This window comes from Notechis scutatus, chromosome 1 (genome assembly GCF_049901735.1).
Source record: "Notechis scutatus isolate UNSWTSFEM ecotype Mainland chromosome 1, rNotScu1.2, whole genome shotgun sequence".
In the NCBI taxonomy this organism is placed as follows: Eukaryota; Metazoa; Chordata; class Lepidosauria; order Squamata; family Elapidae; genus Notechis; species Notechis scutatus.
In genome coordinates this window covers 336,810,921-336,830,590 of record NC_142009.1, presented here as the reverse complement: position 1 = coordinate 336,830,590, position 19,670 = coordinate 336,810,921, and the positions used below count along the sequence as shown (strand labels likewise).

Genomic DNA, 19,670 nt, shown 5'->3' with positions numbered 1-19,670 from the left:
GAGAGTATTTACACCAAGACAAATTCCTTGTGTGTCCAATCACACTTGGCCAATAAAGTATTCTATTCTATTCTATTCTATTCTATTCTATTCTATTCTATTCTATTCTATTCTATTCTATTCTATTCTATTCTACTGTTTCTGTCAATAGGCAAAGAAAATCTATGATGCTCCCCAGGTTGGTCAAAACTACAATTCCCAGCATCCCCATTGTTGGCCCTGCTGACTGGGGCCATTTTAGTTTAGCTACACCCAAAGGGTTCCTTCCTATCGTGTTATAATAATCATCACCATGCCCGATCATCGTTCTTCCATTCAACTGCTCGGCCTTACAAAGTGCCCTGCTGGGTTTTTATTTAAACAAGGCATTAAAAAAAACCACCAAATGTCACGTGCAATTAAAAGCAAATAAAAGAGCTGGTAACGAATAGCTTTTAAAAGATCTAAATGAAAACAATGATCTGGGCAAAAAGATTCGGCAATCACAACAAGCAATTTAATTGGCGGTAAGCAAACCATTTTCGTTGCTTAGGGGTTAAATGAGACAATCTGTTAATTGCAGGTTGAATACTCATTAATCACTGGACAATTATAAAATCAACTTTAACAGTAGTGTTCCAGCTACCTAATCAAATAAGAGGGAAGCAATTGGTTATTCCATATCGGAGCAAAAATATTGCACTGATACACCTCAAACAGACTGGAGTCTATTTCTACTTTTTAGAAAATTGGGCCCCGAATTAAAAGCAAAGATTAGCAACAAGTTCTTCCCCTTAGCCATGTAATTATTTTTATTCATGCTGTTTGTCAAATCCTGAACTTACTTTACTTCTATAGCACTGGGAGTGTCTATTCTATACCAATAAAGGAGAATATTTGTACACTAGCATTGATGAGGTTACCTAGTTGGGTAATGAAACATCTGCAAGAAAACAACCAAGCTCAGAAAGAACCAAGAACCCCTAAAGAGCAAAGTATAATTAAGGAAAAGGAGGAATTTCTTTTTTGAAAAAGTGTGTGCTTTTTCAATGCGCCCACCTTAGATCTGTCAAACTTGTTATCCGTGATCTCTTCAGTGGCTCTAATTTAGGGAGAATATAATACCACTCTATAAAGCCTTAGTAAGACCACACCTAGAGTACTGCATCCAGTTTTGGTCGACACATTATTTAAAAAAAGATGTTGAGACTCTAGGAAAAGTACAGAGAAGAGCAACCAGGATGATTAGGGGACTGGAGACTAAAACATACGATGAACGATTGCAGGAACTGGGCCTGGCTAGTCTAGTGAAGAGAAGGACCAGGGGAGACATGACAACAGTCTTCCAATATTTGAGGGGCTGCCCCAGAGAGGAAGGGGGTCAAGCTATTTTCTAAAGCACCTGAAGGCCGGACAAGGAATAATGGATGGAAACTGAACAAGGAGAGATTTAACCTGGAAATAAGGAGAAACTTTCTGACAGTGAGAACAATCAACTAATGAAACAGCTTGCCCTCGGAAGTTGTGGGAGCGCCATCACTTGAGACATTCAAGAAGGTTGGACTGCCATTTGTCAGAAATGGTGTAGGGTCTCCCACTTGGGTGGGGGGTTGGACTAGATGACCTATAAGGTCCCTTCCAACTCTAATTATCTGTTATCTGAGAGTCAATTGTAAGTCACTTTTTTAATGCTGTTGTAACTTCGAAGTTGAAGGTCCCTGATTATCTGTCTGTTAATTAGTCCTCGACTTATGACAGCAATGGGGACCAGAGTTTCCATTCCCAAGGGATGTGGTCATAAAACACAACTGCATTGCTCAGTGACTGAAATTCTTGCAATCCAGGTTGCTGTCATTAACTTAATCCCATGGTTCTTAGAAGAGCTGACTTCCTGACGGCTTCTAACAATCATTGGGGAAGCCTGCAGGAAATCGCAAATCCCAAACTGGCAAGCAGCAGGTAAATAGCTACCACCAGGGAGGAGAGGAAAGCAAAGGGGTGTAAAGGAGAGTCAGGGAGGTTGTGTGACAGGTGTGACAGAGGGAAGGTGTCAGAGTATATTCATGAACTGAAATAGAGCTTGGTAACAAAGCCAATGAGGACTGTTTGGAAACTGAAACTAGCTGTAGCCTAGGCGTGACTCTATATTAAACTCTGGAGCTCTGAAGCTATGTTAAGCTCTGAGTCTGTCTATTGACAATGAAACTGCTTCTCTCCTCTGCTGGCTTGCTGAACTAGAGTGAAACTGATGTCTAATTCTGAACTCCTAAGTAGCTTCTGAAGTTACTTGCAACATGTTTCTGCTTGAGTTTGCTCCATGTTGGAGAAATCTACAACTGGTTTGTCAAATCTACTTCTTATGTTTACAAAGATGTTAAATGAGGCATCAGCCATCTCTTGCTTATTTTTCTGCCGCTGAATTAATGCTGCAAAAAATCTGAATAGAAGTTGCATGAGGATGCACGGGGGTGCATGAGAGGGAGGACACATAAGGGTGTGTGAGAGGTGCTTGCCACAAAGATTCTGGCTCTGCCTGCACCAACGAATCACAGAATAGCAGAGTTGGAAGGGACCTTGATGGTCTTCTAGCCCGACCCTGTGTTCCAAGCAACTATTCCAGAATTTGAGGGGTTGCCACAAAGAAGAGGGGATCAAATTATTTTCCAAAGCACCCGAAGGCAGGACAGGAAACAACGGATCGAAATGCATCAAAGAGAGAAGCAACCTGGAATTAAGGAGAAATTTCCTGAAAGTGAGAACTTCCCTCCAGAAGTTGAGGGTGCTCCAACACTGGAGGATTTTAAGAAGAAATTGGACAGCCACTTGTCTGAAATAGTGGGGACTCCTGCTTGTGCTGGGGGCTGGACTAGAAGACCTCCAAGGTCCCTTCCAGCTCTATTCTATTCTATTCTATTCTATTCTATTCTATTCTATTCTATTCTATTCTATTCTATTCTATTCTATTCTATCCTACTCTACTCTACTCTATATACTCTATTCTATATTCCATTCTTTTCTTCATCCCGATATTCTATTCTATTCTATTCTATTCTATTCTATTCTATCCCTATCTTCTATTCTATTCTATTCTATTCTATTCTATTCTATTCTATTCTATTCTATTCTATTCTATTCTATTCTATATTCCATTCTATTCTTCATCCCGATATTCTATTCTATTCTATTCTATTCTATTCTATTCTATTCTATCCCTATCTTCTATTCTATTCTATTCTATTCTATTCTATTCTATTCTATATTCCATTCTATATTCCATTCTATATTCCATTCTATTCTTCATCCCAATATTCTATTCTATTCTATTCTATTCTATTCTATTCTATTCTATTCTATTCTATTTTATTTTATTCTATATTCCATTCTATATTCCATTCTATTCTTCATCCCAGTAATCTATTCTATTCTATTCTATTCTATTCTATCCTACTCTACTCTACTCTACTCTACTCTACTCTACTCTACTCTATATATTCTATATTCCATTCTTTTCTTCATCCCGATATTCTATTCCTATTCTATTCTATTCTATTCTATCCCTATCTTCTATTCTATTCTATTCTATTCTATTCTATTCTATTCTATTCTATATTCCATTCTATTCTTCATCCCGATATTCTATTCTATTCTATTCTATTCTATTCTATCCCTATCTTCTATTCTATTCTATTCTATTCTATTCTATTCTATTCTATATTCCATTCTATATTCCATTCTATATTCCATTCTATTCTTCATCCCAATATTCTATTCTATTCTATTCTATTCTATTCTATATTCCATTCTATATTCCATTCTATTCTTCATCCCAGTAATCTATTCTATTCTATTCTATCCTACTCTACTCTATTCTATTCTACTCTACTCTACTCTACCCTATATACTCTATTCTATATTCCATTCTTTTCTTCATCCCGATATTCTATTCCTATTCTATTCTATTCCTATTCTATTCTAATTCAATATATTCTATTCTATTCTATTCTTCATTCCAATAGTCTATTCTATTCTATTCTATTCTATTCTATTCATTTTCTATTCTATTCTATCCTATCCTATCCTATCCTACTCTACTCCTACTCTACTCTACTTTACTCTACTCTATATACTCTATTCTATATTCTATTCTATTCTATACTATTCTGTTCTGTTCTGTTCTATTCTATTCTATTCTATTCTATTCTATTCTATTCATTTTTTATTCTATTCTGTTCTGTTCTGTTCTATTCTATTCTATCCTATGCTATCCTATCCTATCCTATTCTACTCTACTCTACTCTACTCTATATACTCTATTCTATATTCCATTCTATTCTTAATCCCGATATTCTATTCTATTCTATTCTATTCTATTCTATTCTATTCTATTCTATTCTATTCTGTTCCTATTCTATTCTAATTCCATCTATTCTATTCTATTCTATTCTATTCTATTCTATTCTATTCTATTCTATTCTATTCTATTCTATTCTATTCTATATTCCATTCTATATTCCATTCTATTCTTCATCCCAGTAATCTATTCTATTCTATTCTATTCTATCCTACTCTACTCTATTCTATTCTACTCTACTCTACTCTACCCTATATACTCTATTCTATATTCCATTCTTTTCTTCATCCTGATATTCTATTCTATTCTATTCTATTCCTATTCTATTCTAATTCAATATATTCTATTCTATTCTATTCTTCATTCCAATAGTCTATTCTATTCTATTCTATTCTATTCTATTCATTTTCTATTCTATTCATCTATCCTATCTATACTCTACTCTACTCTATTCTTTACTCTACTCTATATACTCTATTCTATATTCTATTCTATTCTATACTATTCTGTTCTGTTCTGTTCTATTCTATTCTATTCTATTCTATCTATTCCATTCATTTTTATTCTATTCTGTTCTTCTATTCTATTCTATTCTATTCTATCTATTCTATCTATCCTATTCTATCTACTCTACTCTACTCTATATACTCTATTCTATATTCCATTCTATTCTTCATCCCGATATTCTATTCTATTCTATTCTATTCTATTCTATTCTATTCTATTCTATTCTATTCTGTTCTGTTCTATTCTATTCCTTATTCTATTCCTATTCTATTCTATTCTATTCTATTCTATTCTATTCTGTTCTGTTCTGTTCCTATTCTATTCTAATTCCATCTATTCTATTCTATTCTGTTCTATTCTGTTCTATTCTATATTCCATTCTATTCTTCATCCCGATATTCTGTTCTGTTCTATTCTATTCTATTCTATTCTATTCTATTTTCTATTCTATTCTATTATTCATTCCAATTCTATTATTCATTCCAAAAGTCTATTCTTATTCCATCTATTCCATTCCATTCCACCCTATGCCATTTCAGCCAGGTGGCTCTCCAATCTCTTCCTAAAACCCTCCCGTGATGGGGCTCCCACAACTTCCACAGGCAAGTCATGCCACTGATTAATTGTTCTAACTGTCAGGAAGTTTCTCTTTGGTTCCAGGTTGCTCCTCTCCTCGTTAATTTTCATCCATTGCTTCTTGTTCTTCAGGTGCTTTAGAGAACAGATGAATCCAGAGGGCGGATTCAGCAGGTTCTGACCAGTTCTACAGAACCGGTAGCGTCAATTTTGAGTAGTTTGGAGAACCGGCAAATCCCGCCTCTGACTGGCCCCGCTCCCATCTATTCTCCATCTCCCAAGTCTCAGCTGATTGGCTGGGTCTCCTTTGGTTGCCTTGCACAGGAGAACAGAGCTGGAAAGCAGGTTAGAGGGGTGGGGAGGGAATGGGGATTTTGCAGTCTCCTTCCCCTGCCATGCCCACCAAGCCACGCCCACCAAGCCACGCCCACAGAACCGGTTGTAAAAAAAATTGAATCCCACCACTGCATTAACCCACCCCCTTCTTCTTTGTGGTAGCCCCTCAGATATTGGAAGACCACTATCCCCTTTAAAGTTGTCTGTATGGATGTGGATGCTTGCTCTCTTGATCACTACAGGGGCAAAAAAGAAAAGTACATGAAATGCATTTCAAATTATTCAGATTAACAGAGTTGGACCTTGTAGGTCATCTAGTCCAACCCACCGCCCAAGCAGGAGATTCTACTATGGCATTCCTGACAGATGGCAGTCCAGCCTCTTCTTGAAAGCCTTCAATGATGAAGCTCCCACAACTTCCAAGGGCAAGTTCTGTTCCATGGCTTGATTGTTCTCCCTGTCAGAAAATTCCTCCTTATTTCCAGGTTGAATCTCTCTATGTTCAGTTTCCATCCATTATTCCTTGTCTGGCCTTTGGGTATCTTGGAAAATAGCTTGACCCCTTCCTCACTTGAGACTTTCAAGAAGAGATTGGACTGCCATCTGTCAGAAATGGTCTCCTGCTTGGGCAGGGGGTTGGACTAGATGACCTACAAGTTCCCTTCCAACCAATGGTGGATTCATTTTTTTTTTTTTTACTACCAGTTCTGTGGGCGTGGCTTGGTGGGCGTGGCAGGGGAAGGATACTGTAAAATCTCCAGTCAGAAGTGGGATTTGCCGGTTCTCCAAACTACTCAACATTTCCGCTACCGGTTCTCCAGAACTGGTCAGAACCTGCTGAATATCACCTCTGCTTCCAACTCTGATGATCTGTTATCTGTTATCTCTTTTTGGCAGCTCCTCAAATATTGGAATGCTGCTATACTGTCTCCCCTGGTCCTTTTTTTACAATCCTCACTTTTTACGTCCCCACCAAGCTCCTTGCTTTCCACACACACCCCAACTAACCATCGCCAGCTGCCACCAACCTGGGGGCTCAGTCACTCCCCTCTGAGGCCCCCACCCCCAAGGGGATTCATTAATATAGATGTGGCTTAAGTGCCAAATCCTGCTTAAACCCCCAAGACGTGCCGGGATAAGTGGGCGGCTTTGCAAAGCAGCCCATGTGTGAGAAAACGCCATTCAGGATCAGCCAATCTTGGGTGTTGCAAGCTGGCTTCCAGGAGGTGCCTTAATTTGTCTGGATTTTCACCACCCAAGATGAGCTAAGATCCAGAGACTCCCAACTGCAGGCACCATGGAAGGCGTTAAGGCTGAAAGCCAGTGGAAACCCGGAGCCTCCTTCACCATTGACCGACTTCTCTTCAGTCAAGGTAAGCAGCCAGATCCAGAGCTGAGGGATTGCCAGAAGGAAGCGGAAGTGAAGACCAACAACCCAACCGCAGAAACGTCCGAAGCGCCAGGCTCCGTGGATCTTTCGGACAAACCCAACCAGTCTTACGTCGCTCTCATTTCCACCGCCATCCTCTCCTCACCCAGAAAAAAGTTGCTGCTTTCCGACATCTACCAGTGGATTATGGACCACTACCCCTACTTCAAAAACAAGGTGAGCCCCGCAAAGACGTTGAGATATTTGGTCCACGTTGGGCTTCTTAGACTTAGAAGAACTAAAGAATGTACATCAATCGGCATGCATTAAAATGAAATTTCGTTGCTAAGGCATTTAGGCTGAAGTTAATCAAAAAGATAGTTTTAATAAGGGTTTCATAGATCAGTTGTGTCCTCTTTTTGCAAAATTCGTTCATCACTTTCTCCGTGAATGAACCTGCAGTTAGATAGATACAGATACAGATAATCAGAGTTGGAAGGGACCTGGTAGGTCATCTAGTCCAACCCCCCACCTAACCGGGAGACCCTACCCCATTTCTGACAAATGGCAGTCCAATCTCTTCTTGAAGGTCTCAAGTGATGGCGCTCCCACAACTTTTGAGGGCAAAGCTGTTCCATGGGTTGATTGTTCTCCCTGTCAGAAAGTTTCTCCTTATTTCCAGGTTGAATCACTCCTGGATCAGATTCCATCCATTATTCCTTGTCTGGCCTTTGGGTGCTTTAGAAAACAGCTTGACCTCCTTGTCTTTGTGGCAGCCCCTCAAATATTGGAAGACTGTTGTCATGTCTCCCCTGGTCCTTCTCTTCACTAGACTAGCCAGGCCCAGTTCCTGTAACCATTCTTCATATGTTTTAGCCTCCATTCCCCTAATCATCCTAGTTGCTCTTCTCTGCACTTTTTCTAGAGTCTCAACATCTTTTTTATAATGTGGTGACCAAAACTGGATGCAGTACTCTAGGTGTGGTCTTACTAAGGATTTATAGAGTGGTATTAGTACCTCCCTTGATCTCGATTGTATCCCTCTGCTAATGCAACTTAGGGTTGCAATAGCTTTTTTGGCTGCTGCTGCACACGGCTGGCTCATGTTACAGTTCTATTAAGTTCCATTCTGGAGCCTCATTTCTCATTTGCTGCCACAAGAAGCCAAAACTCTGCCTCATCCTAGCGATCGATTGAACTACTACCACTTGGTGACATACAACGATGTCAGTGTTGCTGGTGGAAATTGATGAGTCAGCTGCCATGGACATCACAACATGTGGATATAGTTGTGTTTGGGGTTTGTGAGCTTTTGTTCTGAATGGTTCCAAGTGGATAGCACCAGGATTTTCCAACTCCTCATCTCCCTTTATTTTTTCCCCCCACGTTACCCTAAATTTATCAAGCAGCAGTAGAGTAATACAATAAAAATGTGGCAATTGTGCTTTGATGCACAAAGTTTGCAGATTTTCCTTAGGTTAATTTCCAATTACATATATTGTAGAGATTATATTTATCAATTCATACGATACATAGTGATTGACTGGATACTCAAGCTAATAAGATAAATTAAAATTTTATTCTCTTTATTCATTATGCAAAATTCTACAGGGACATTTGCCACCAGTGAATTATCCCTCTTTCATTTACATTTTCAGGACATTTTGATGGCTTTTATTTGCCTTAGCTGTTAAATAAACAAAGGGTCACCAGCTCCAATATGCACTATATAAACATGACAAAAATATAAATAAATAAATTATGCATAGACCCACTTAATATGATTATCTGACACAGAGAAACAACACAGTGGAGTTTGGATATATACATGGTGAGAAAAACCAATCTTGCAAGTTTACCAGATGGATGTCATAGGGAAAAAAAATGATTACAGAATCTGGTAGTCCTGCTAGAAATACTTCGAAACCTCCTCCCAGAAGGGAGCAACAGAAACAGACCATGAAGTGGGTGTGCGGGGTCTCTAACAAGGCTTTGAACTCTAAGGAAATAGCGCTTATAAGCAGTATCCTGAATAACGGGAAGTGGGCTTCCCATAATCTTCTCCGCGGTCCTCACCACTGTCTGTAGGGACTTTCTATCGGTGGCACTGCTGCCACCACACCAAACAGAGATGCATTTTATAATACAGATTAGCAGAGTTGGAAGGGACCTTGTAGGTCATCTAGTCCAACCCACCGCTCAAGTAGGAGACCCTACATCATTTCTGACAGATGGCAGTTCAGTCTCTTCTTGAAAGCCTCCAGTGATGAAGCTCCCACAACTTCTGAATGCAACTTCTGTTCCATTGGTTGATTGTTCTCACTGTCAGAAAGTTTCTCCTTATTTCCAGGTTGAATCTCTCTCCTTGTTCAGTTTCCATCCATTATTCCTTGTCTGGCCTTCGGGTGCCTTGGAAAATAGCTGGATCCCTTCCTCCTCTCTGTGGCAGCCCCTCCTCAAATATTGGAAGACTGCTGTCATGTCCTTCTCTTCACAAGACCAGCCAGGCCCAGTTCCTGCAATTGTTCATCATATGTTTCAGCTTCCAGTCCCCTAATCATCTTGGTGGCTCTTCTCTACACTTTTTTTTATAGGGTCTCAACTCTAGAGTTTGTTGAAATGCTCTCCATTGTGCCTCTGTAGAAAGTGGCCAGGACAGAAGGAAAAACATTTTCTCTTCTCATCCAAAATGCAGGAAATGCAGGCGCTGGTTTGCACGCTTCACTAAGGATGACGTGTGGAGAAACTAGTTCAGATTGTTAGTTATCTGCACCCCCAGATACTTAACCCTGCTGTCCATCTTTACAGCTGCATCCTTGATACTGAGGAGAGTATGACCATGCCGGCTCTTTCTAAAATCTACAATGACTATTTTATTAGCATTTAGAACCAGGTTACTTTTATTGCAACTTTCTTCTCATGGTGAGGATCTGGAAATTAATCTTCTTTTTTTTTTTTTATTTGATTTATGTTTAAGAAGTGTGTTGGAGGGGACAAGATAGGACGCAGCGGTTTCTAAATCTACATTGCTTTCTATTAGCATTTGAACCGGTTACCTGCCCCCCATCTTTGTTTGCTCTTTGTGTCTCATGGTGAGGAGCTGAAGTATTCGGTGGAATTCAGCTATCAGCTCTGTTATATGTAGACATTACATATTATGAGTTAACCTGTGGAAATGAAGAACAGAAGGGAAGCCATACTTATCCGATATTTGAACTAGGCAATGATTACTGGACAGTTATAATAAACATGTACTGTTTTGTAAACTTGTTATGTTCTAAAGTAAATGTCAGGCTTTTGGGTAGAGCATGGGCCTGTACTTTTTGGCATAAGGGTATGTGTGGGTGATACTAGGTTATCCTGACCCAAAAGGAACTGGTTAATGATATATTGTATGACAGATGGTCATAACAGGACCATAACAGGAAGAAGAAGCCATGAGAAAGAGGGTAGTTTCCAAGGACAAGGAAACAGGTGTTACGCTACAATAATATGGGTGTGGCATAGGATGATACGTAGCTTGGATAGATTGTGAACCCAGGAAAGGGGCAGAGACTGTATATTTGAACCTGTACATAAACCCCAGCCCTCCTGGGGGAAATGTCTTCTGCCCATGAGCAGAATTCCCTTTTGCAAAAACTTCATAATAAAGCTCTTGTTCACATGTCTCCAGTTGTTGTTTTTTTTAATTATTATCACAAGCTCGCTTTAGCAAATAGTTCTTTAGTTATTTTCAAAGATTTATGAGGTTTCCCATCTTAGAGTGATGCAGTGGCCTAGAGGAGGAGCTCTTGCCTCACAATCAGGAGGCTGTGTGTTCGATCCTGGGTAGAGATAGATATTTCTCTCTGTCTGGACACGATGAGAATATATCTGCTGAACAAAACTCCGCATTAGCAATAGGAAGGGCATCCGGCCAGTTAAACACTCTGCTGGTTCCATTCAGTTGCCCAGACTCCAGTCCCGCAAGGGATGATGGGGTTGTTGAAAGATGGGGATGAGGTTTCCCATCTTGTAAAAAACAAAATCCACTCTGGACAGCTGACAACAATAATGAAAGTGGAAACAAGAAAAGATAACCCAAGAAAGGCGACTCTTGATGGCTTTCTGGAAGGATCAAAGATGGGCACCTGCCAAAGACTTTGTTTGGTTTCTGCCCTGGGTTGGAGAAGTATCTAGATATCATTTCTGTCCTTTTGTACAATGATAAGGAATAATCATGCCGTCTGATCTTGTGTAGGAGGTAAGTGGTGTTGTGGTCTTGGACAGTGAGGAGGTTGGGGAGGAACATGGCCAGTCCTGGAGTCTGGGGAAGGCTCAGACGACGGCTCTGCATCGGAGGCAGAGATTGGGCCATGGCCGTCAGACAGTTATCAGCTGCCTTTGGAGTCGGCGTTCAGTGGGACAGAAGAACAGCTTGGAAGCAAAGTGAAGGAATAAAAGAGACTTCACCTGTTTTCTGTGACTGTGTTTGTTTTGTATCCCACCCTGGGTTATCACAGGGTTGGACTAGAAGATCTCGAAGGCCCCCTTCCACCTCTGTTATTCCGTTCTATTATTTCACGCCTGACCATCTGTTGTGGTTTGGTTCCCACGCAGGAGAAAAGTTGGCGCAACAGCGTGAGACACAACCTCTCCCTGAACGAGTGTTTCGTCAAGGCAGGTCACAGCAACAATGGGAAAGGACATTTCTGGGCCATTCACCCGGACAACCTGGAGGATTTCTCCAAGGGCGTCTACCACCGTCGGGCAGCTCGGCGAGGGATCCGGAGGTGAGACGGGAGGTTGGCTGAAGGTACCTTCTAAGCGAGCCCTGTGGGAAGAGGGACAACGAACAAGAGGGTGGGCTGGGTGGGGCCTTGGGATACAAGACCTAATTTTGATTCTTTTTTTGACCCTCGTCCCCCTCCATAGTCCCCGGTGGTCTCATCAGTTGCATGGTATATAGTATAAAGACTCTTTTCAGTATTATGTGCAGGTGTTTTATTTTATTTTTAAACTATTTTATTTTTAATTGTTTTTCTTTTGTTTTTAAGCTATTTTCTTTTCTTTTTAAGCTATTTTCTTTTCTTTTTAAGCTATTTTCTTTTCTTTTTAAGCTATTTTCTTTTCTTTTTAAGCTATTTTCTTTTCTTTTTAAGCTATTTTATTTAATTTTTAATTTTGCTTTTAAGCTATTTTCTTTTCTTTTAAAGCTATTTTATTTAATTTTTAAATTTTGTTTTTAAGCTATCTTTTTTTATTTTACTTTGTTTTGCTTTATTTTTAAATTTAATTTAATTCATTTTATTATTTTATTTTTATTTTATTTTCAGAAATTATACGGCTACCCAATTCACTCTCGGTGACTCTGGAAGGGTACCAAGAGTAAAAGGCCAAGACAAAACAATAAAAAAAGAGGCAATTATCTCCAACAAGAATCAAATGAGCTGTCAGGATTCCGGCAGTTACCATCATGAGTCTCGAGTCATAATTCAGCCTTTTGAACTTCAAAAAGTTTAGCAACTGGTTTTATGCCCGGTTGCTGGGTGGGCATGGCCTAGCAAGCCTCCTGCACCATGACGGTGGCGTTTTCACCCTCCATGGGCTCCAGAGGCTTTCGTTGAGCTCCATGAGGGCGAAAACGGCCTTCCCAGGCTCCGGAGGCCGGGAATTTCCCATTTTTCACCCTACCTGGGCTTCAGAGGCTTTCCTCGAGACTTTGAGAGGGCAAATATGGCCGCCCCAGGCTCTGGAGACTCTCTCGAGGTTGGAAATGGTGCCGTTTCTGGCCTTCTGGGGTCTTCAGGAAGCCTGTTTTTCGCCCTCCCCAAGCCTCCACATAGGCACTGCACTTACCTGGGATCCAAAATGAACCGTGTGGGGGCTCCTAGGAGGGGAGGGTGTGGGCAGGACCAGCCAGTCATCAGAACTACAGGTTCGGCCCAACCAGATGTAAAATTAGCAGCCGGTTCACCTGAACTGGTGCGAACCGGTAGCAACCCACCCCCTACTTAAAGGGATGATATTCCACCGTGAGGGAGCCACCATAAAGGCCTTCTTCTTGGTCCCATTAGATGGCCCTCCTTAGAAGAGGGGGACCTGGTAACATTCCCTTTCTCCCTTCTCTGGTGGGCTGGGTGGACATAACTGGGAAAAGACGGTCCTTCAAATAACCGGGATAACCTTTGGATTGGTTTGACTTTGTGAAAGTTTATGAGACACGGCTGGTTGGGGAATTCTGGGAGTTGAAGTCCTCACGTCTTCAAAATCACCAAGGTTGACCAACCCTGGACTACATGGTCCATAAGATCCCTTTCTGCTCTACTCTTCTAGAACACCATGTTCTTTGCCGCCCCCTACTGGTCACCTGGATTTTTCCAGTCCAGATGTGGGCAGGACTAGATCATATGTAGCTTGCAAACTCTACATTTTGACTTCACTCGATCTGTGAATCCTGCCAGTTAGTTGTGTGGCTCGTTCGAACAACCAAGTCATACAGGATGTCAACTCATAAAATATTTATCTGGTCTTTTTAGAGTTGCCAGCAGAAAGGGAGGGGAGAGCAGTGTGGCAGCTTTAGAAACCGAAACTGCATTCCATAAATGTTTTCAAAGATAGTAACTAGGTGACTGAAGTTTCTGCCATGCAAAATTCTAACTGGAGAGTATGACTGATGACTCTTGGCTATGGATGTGTCCCATTGGAGAATATGAATTATGATACACCCAGGGGGTTGGGGGAAAACCAGGGTCAAGGGTGACAATGAATGATGTGCCTCAGAGTCAGCTGCACCTAGGCAGCTCCGGCATGTTTACTCCTAATAAATCTTCTTTAAGTTTTGAAAATTCAGCTAGAGACTCATGATGTAAATGGGGGTAACTACTGGAACCCTGGCATGGAAATGCAACGGAAAAATTCAGTGATTGTGGCTTGATGTCTATGTTGAAGAGCAACAGATGCCTTCAGTGCCACATGCTAGACAGAGTTCCTTGGGGGGAGGGTCAAGAAAAGTCAAGAAGCCCCCTCCCTTTTCATGTGTAGCGACCTGCATTAAAGAGGTCTTCAATGCCAACCTCCCTATCTTGACTTTCCTTGACCTCCCCGTTTGACCAGGAATGGACAACCTCTTGTTGTCTGGATCAGGGATCGCCAACCTTTTGGACCTCAGGGACCACCAAACTTATAATTTTAAACTCCAGGGACCACTAACCAGTTGTGTGACCTAATTTGTGGGTGTGGCTTGGTGGTCATGTGATTGGCTGGGCGTGGCTTGTATGTAAATATTATAAATATCTATATAAATATTGAATTTTTTAATAAAAAAAATAGCTTTTACCCCAAATCAGGCAAAGCAGGCAGGCAGATTGAGTTGCTCACAGAATCATTCCGTGATCTATCTATCTGCCATCGGCTAGCTCAGTCTCTCAAATTTGCTTGCCGTGAGTCTGCACTGAATAATAGAACCTTCAGTCCTAAGGGAGGTTCGGCTGTGCTTAAAAGCAGAGCTGAAGATCTATAGACTGGCTAGAAAGCAAGAAATCCAACCGTTTCCTGCTTCCTAGCTGATCTAAAATCTCCCAGCACAGCAGAACAGATGATGGTCGGAAAAAGGAAAAATAGCAATTCAGCAGGCAAGTTTGCTGGGTAAGGAGTGATGTAGGCGGGGAGGGTTCCTGCGGATCATGTGGACTGAGCAGCCTTGTGTTTCTGTGCAGCCTGGATTAATTGCTTTGGAGGGGTGCTCTGGGGGTGAGATTTCTCTGTGGCCCACCAAAATTTTCTCACGGCCCACCGGTTGGCAACTGCTGGTCTGGGTAATGCAGCTGAGCTATGGCTCCCAGCGTCCCTTGAAAGAGGTTGGTTCCAGATGTTGGCCCCACCGATGACAGGCGACAAGTTTACGTCGTGCATCCTTCCTCACCCCTAGAAATAATATTTCCCCCATCCCTCTCTGATCGTTGGACGGCAAAACTCTGACACATTTGCAAGATGTTGCATCAGTGCAGTCAAAGAACAACAAGATCTAAAGCTATAGTGTGTGTGTGTGTGTGTGTGTGTGTGTGTACCAGAGGCTGCATGCAGGTTTAGAGAGGACTGCGTGCGTGCAAATATTTCTCTCCCAGGCATCTCCTTTAGCTGAAAACCCAGTGAGAAGGGAAATCAAGGTTCAAGGTTGATGGAGTTTAAGGCCTTGTGTCTTATACAAAGTCTGGAATACAGACTGATGACCCTCAAATCTTGTCTCTCAGCTTATTTTCCAAATTCTCCCCATAATTTGAGCATGTCTCCCCACATTCACTTAACGATGAGCCAGCAGAAGGGTGGGATTCAGCTAGTTTGGGCTGGTTTGAGCAAACCGGATGCTAAATTTACACCTGGTTCGCCGAACCGGTAGTTGAACTGACTGGCTGGCCCCGCCCACCCCACCCCACCATGAGCCTCCCAGGAGTCTCCATGCAGCCCGTTTGGGATGCAGGTAAGTGCAGAGTCTGCATGGAGGCTCTGGGAGGGCAAAAAACGGGCCAAACCAGAAGTTTCGGAAGTCCAGAAACGGGCCTGTTTCCGGCTTTCGGAGAACCTCTGGAGCCTGGGGGAGGCCGTTTTTGCCTTCCCAGAGGCCTGAGGGAAGCCTCCGGATTCTGGGGAAGGTGAAAATTGGCTCTCCTGAAAGTTCCAGTAGGCCACGCCCACCATGGCCATCCCCACCCAGCAACCAGGCATAGAACCGGTTGTTGGGGATGTTTGAATCCCACCCCTGAACCAGCAGTGTGCTGCAGGCACCAAAAAGAGCCAGTGCAATCCCAGGCTGCATTAACAGAGGGATAGAATTAAGATCACACTTTATAAGGCCTTGGTGAGGCCACATTTGGAATATTGCATCTGGTTCTGGTTGCCACGATGTAAAAAAAGAGATTGAGACTCTAGAAAGAGTGCAGAGAAGAGCAATCAACATGATTAGGGGACTGGAGGCTAAAACATCTGAAGAACGGTTACAGGAACCGGGCTTGGCTAGTCTAGTGAAGAGAAGGACCAGGGGAGACAGGATAGCAGCCTTCCAATATTTGAGGGGCTGCCACAGAGAGGAGGAAGGGGGTCAAGCTATTTTCCAAGGCACCCGAAGGCCAGACAAGGAATGGAAACTAAGCAAGGAGAGAACCAACGTAGAACTAAGGAGTAATTTTCTGACAGCAAGAACAAGTAACCCGTGGAATTACTTTCTTCAGAAGTTGCAGGTGCTCCATCACTGGAAGTTTTTAAGAAGACAGTGGACAGCCAAAATGATGTAGAGCAGGGGTGTCAAACTCAAGGCCCACCGGGTGTTTAGATCTGGCCTGCAGGGCTGGCCTGGAAACAGCAAAGGACCGGCCCACGGTGCCTCTGCTAGCGAAAACGGAACACGGACTTGGTCTTTCACGTCTGAAAGGATGAGAATGACAGGAAGGAGATGGGAATGAGAGAGGAAGGAAGGAAGGAAGGAAGGAAGGAAGGAAGGAAGGAAGGAAGGAAGGAAGGAAGGAAGGAAGGAAGGAAGGAAGGAAGGAAGGAAGGAAAAGAGAGATGGAGGAGATGTGTTAGAAAAGGAGTAGCAGAAGCTGGGGGAAGAGTCAAAAGAGGGATCAGCCAAGAATCCCTACATGGTCACAAGCAAACTAAGTCCAACTGAATTCTGCTGACCCTTATCTAAATCTTAGCGGGTACTAACTGTGAGTTGAGAAGATTCTTTGTATGCACACGTTTTTAGCCATAAATCAGCTTCATGGGGTTTGCATGGGCGGACCTGATCTTTCACACCTGACGTAAGGAAGGTGAACATCTCCAGCCACTTCTGTCCATCCTTCCAACCCACCGTATCTTGGAGGATCCGGGCTCCAAAAAAAAAAACAACAAACCCTAAGACCTTTTTGGTGTTTATTTTTCTTGGCTTGAAATTAGACGGATCTGGTAAATGGACTTTTTTAGACTAACATGTTGTAACTCGTAAAGCATTCCTGGCCTGCTCTCAAGTTGCCATAGGCAGGAGGCGGGGGGGGACTGATGGAGCAGCGTGGCAGCTACAACCAGAAGCACATTCTACACATAACTTCTTCAAGGCTATATCCCAGGTTACCAGGTGTTGTGGTTAGCTGGCAGCAGGTGAGCTTAGGAGACTGGGGACTCAGATGAAGGGCCAGGACCATTAGGGAGTAGACTGCTGCCTTCAGAGATTGTGGGGGATGACAGCAGTGATGAGGAGGTTCCCGAGGAGCCTGTGACAAGTGCGCATGCATGTAGGGCTGCTCGCAGGAAAGAGCAGCTGCAGCAGCACGGGCAACTCAGGAGTAAGGCTGCAAGGTAATGGCCCCTCCTTCAAGAAGATAAAAGCCAGCTGTGAAGAGAACGTACTTTGCAGAAGGCAAAGACGTTTTGAAACTCCAGCCTCATGGACATTCCAGTATCCTGAGTTTGTATTTGAAGATTCTTGTATTGCAAATTATTTCTTGTCTGTTATCTTTTTGGCAAGCCTCGCACAGTTTGGCAAGGCTTGTGCTTATCACAGCTAATCATTTTGTAAAAGCATTACAAGGTTTTTGTTTCTTTTGGATTGTGTTTGATTTGTCGGAAAAGGCCGTGGGTCAGAATACCGGGAACAGCCTGAGAGGCGTGATCTCTACAGCCCGGGAAAGTGCTCCATTGGAGAATGTGATTTATGACACACCCTGGGGGGAGGGGGGAAACAAGGTCATAGGTGGGCCGTAAATTACATGAGTCAGAGCTAACTTCATTTGGGTACATGCCAACATGTTGCTCCTCATAAATAACTGGATTTCTTTTGAAGCTTGGCTCGAGGCTCATGGTTTAATTAGGGCATCCATTGGAACCCTGACACATGTTTTAGTAAAAGGCTTAAGGTTAAGCAGTCATGACCTTTGTGAACCTGAAAATGCATCTGATTTTTGAACTCTTGTAGATTGAAACAACTCTTGTGCTGTTTTCTTGCTTGTTTTTCCCAGGATGGCAATGAATTTGAGTTCCCACCATCCCTACAGGCATGGACTCGCTTGCAACCTTCTGGGCCACTGGTGTCTTTCCTGCTCTTCATTCTCCAGCTCTGCGCATCTCAACTTGCCCGAATGTCACCGGCCTCTTTTTCCATTGCCCTCTTCGGTCTCTTGGCTTCACCCCTTCCTCGTGGGTGGAAGTGGAGAGAAAGCCCAAGCCGAAAAGAAGTTCAGTGGCTGGGGCAGTTCCTGTCCACAAATCACAGCTTCGCCTTGGACCATCCAAGGTCATCAAGCATCATTCCTTGGACTTCTTCCCCACTAGAGGCCCTCATCTTTAGTATCGTGTTTCCCTGAAAATAAGCCCTAGATTGATTTTTTACATGTTTTTTATAAGCCCTAACCTCCAAAATAAGCCCTAGTTAAGATCCCGCCCACTCTGTTGCATCTGGTTGCGCAAGGTGAGGTGAGGTGCAAGGGTAAAAAATCAAGCTACGACAGGGATGGGGGTAGAACTGTCCCAGGTGCCCCACACCTGCTTATCTTAGGACAGTTGCATCTAGGCCTCACACTCCCTGAAACATGGTTCGCCTTGCCAGTCCACGTCTTTCGATTGCGCGTATCACCCCTGGCCTCCAATTCACCATCAGAGGCCTCTGGAAATGAGCTCCAGATTGACGTGCGGGCTCCATTTTGTCATCAGAGGTCTTTCTGAAGGCCTCTGACAGCGCAATGAAGCCTGGGGGGGGGGTGCTGCTCATAAGCGGAGAAGAGCAGCCACAGAAGTGGACTGGCAACAGCCACACAGGCTCCTGCTGGGTGGGGCTATCGGTGCCGTTGCTGCAAGATGAGACAATGGAAAAGACATTCCCCCCCTCCAAAAAAATAAGACCTAATGCCTCTTTTGGAGTAAAAAAATAAGTCTGGGTCTTATTTTCAGGGGAACATGTTAGCTAGTTCTGTCATGGTATGCGGGAAAGACCTTGTGAGATGGATGAAGAGATGCTACCTAGACAATGGTCGCGTTGGAGACAGCTCAGCCCTCAGCTGCAATAATAGCTGGAACGAAAAACTTAGAAGGAGTATAACAGGTGGAGAAAGAGGCTTAGAAGAGACTCCCCGTCCCTAGTTTCTTAGGCTGTAAAGGAGATGGCGAGAGAATTGTATATTTAGACTTGCAAGACTCATGTCAGTCTTACCAGACAGACTACCTACAGATTCATCCGGTTTGCACCGGTTCCCGAGAACCGGTGGTTAACTTTCTGAGCAGTTTTGGTGAATTGGTTGTTGGAAGAAATCATTAGCGCAGGCAACCCGTTGTTAAATTATTTGAATCCCACCACTGACTACCTAAGTAATCAGATGAGCTTATTCGACTTATTCTAAGCTTATTCTAAGAAAGAGGCTTAGAAGTTTCTTGGGGTGTAAAGTAGATGGGGGAAAGAAATATGGCTTAGAGAATGGCCATCTCAGCCGGTCTTCTGAAAGCTCGCAGATTTGCACACAAACCACCATACAACAGCAGAAAGCAGGTTTCAAGGTGTTTAATGTCAAACAACAAACTTCTCACCTGGCAAGAGCGGCATACAAT

At 42.8% G+C, this 19,670-nt stretch overlaps 1 protein-coding gene across 1 annotated transcript; it reads left to right on the top strand.

Moving 5' to 3' along the window:
• The first annotated feature begins 6,960 nt into the window (after positions 1–6,960).
• On the top strand, positions 6,961–18,404 carry LOC148133572 (uncharacterized). The gene is made up of 3 exons (XM_087965185.1): positions 6,961–7,355; positions 11,718–11,890; positions 18,092–18,404. The coding sequence occupies exons 1-3, from the start codon at positions 7,047–7,049 to the stop codon at positions 18,402–18,404; spliced, it is 795 nt and encodes a 264-aa protein (XP_087821311.1). The 5' UTR covers positions 6,961–7,046.
• Positions 18,405–19,670: the final 1,266 nt, after the last annotated feature.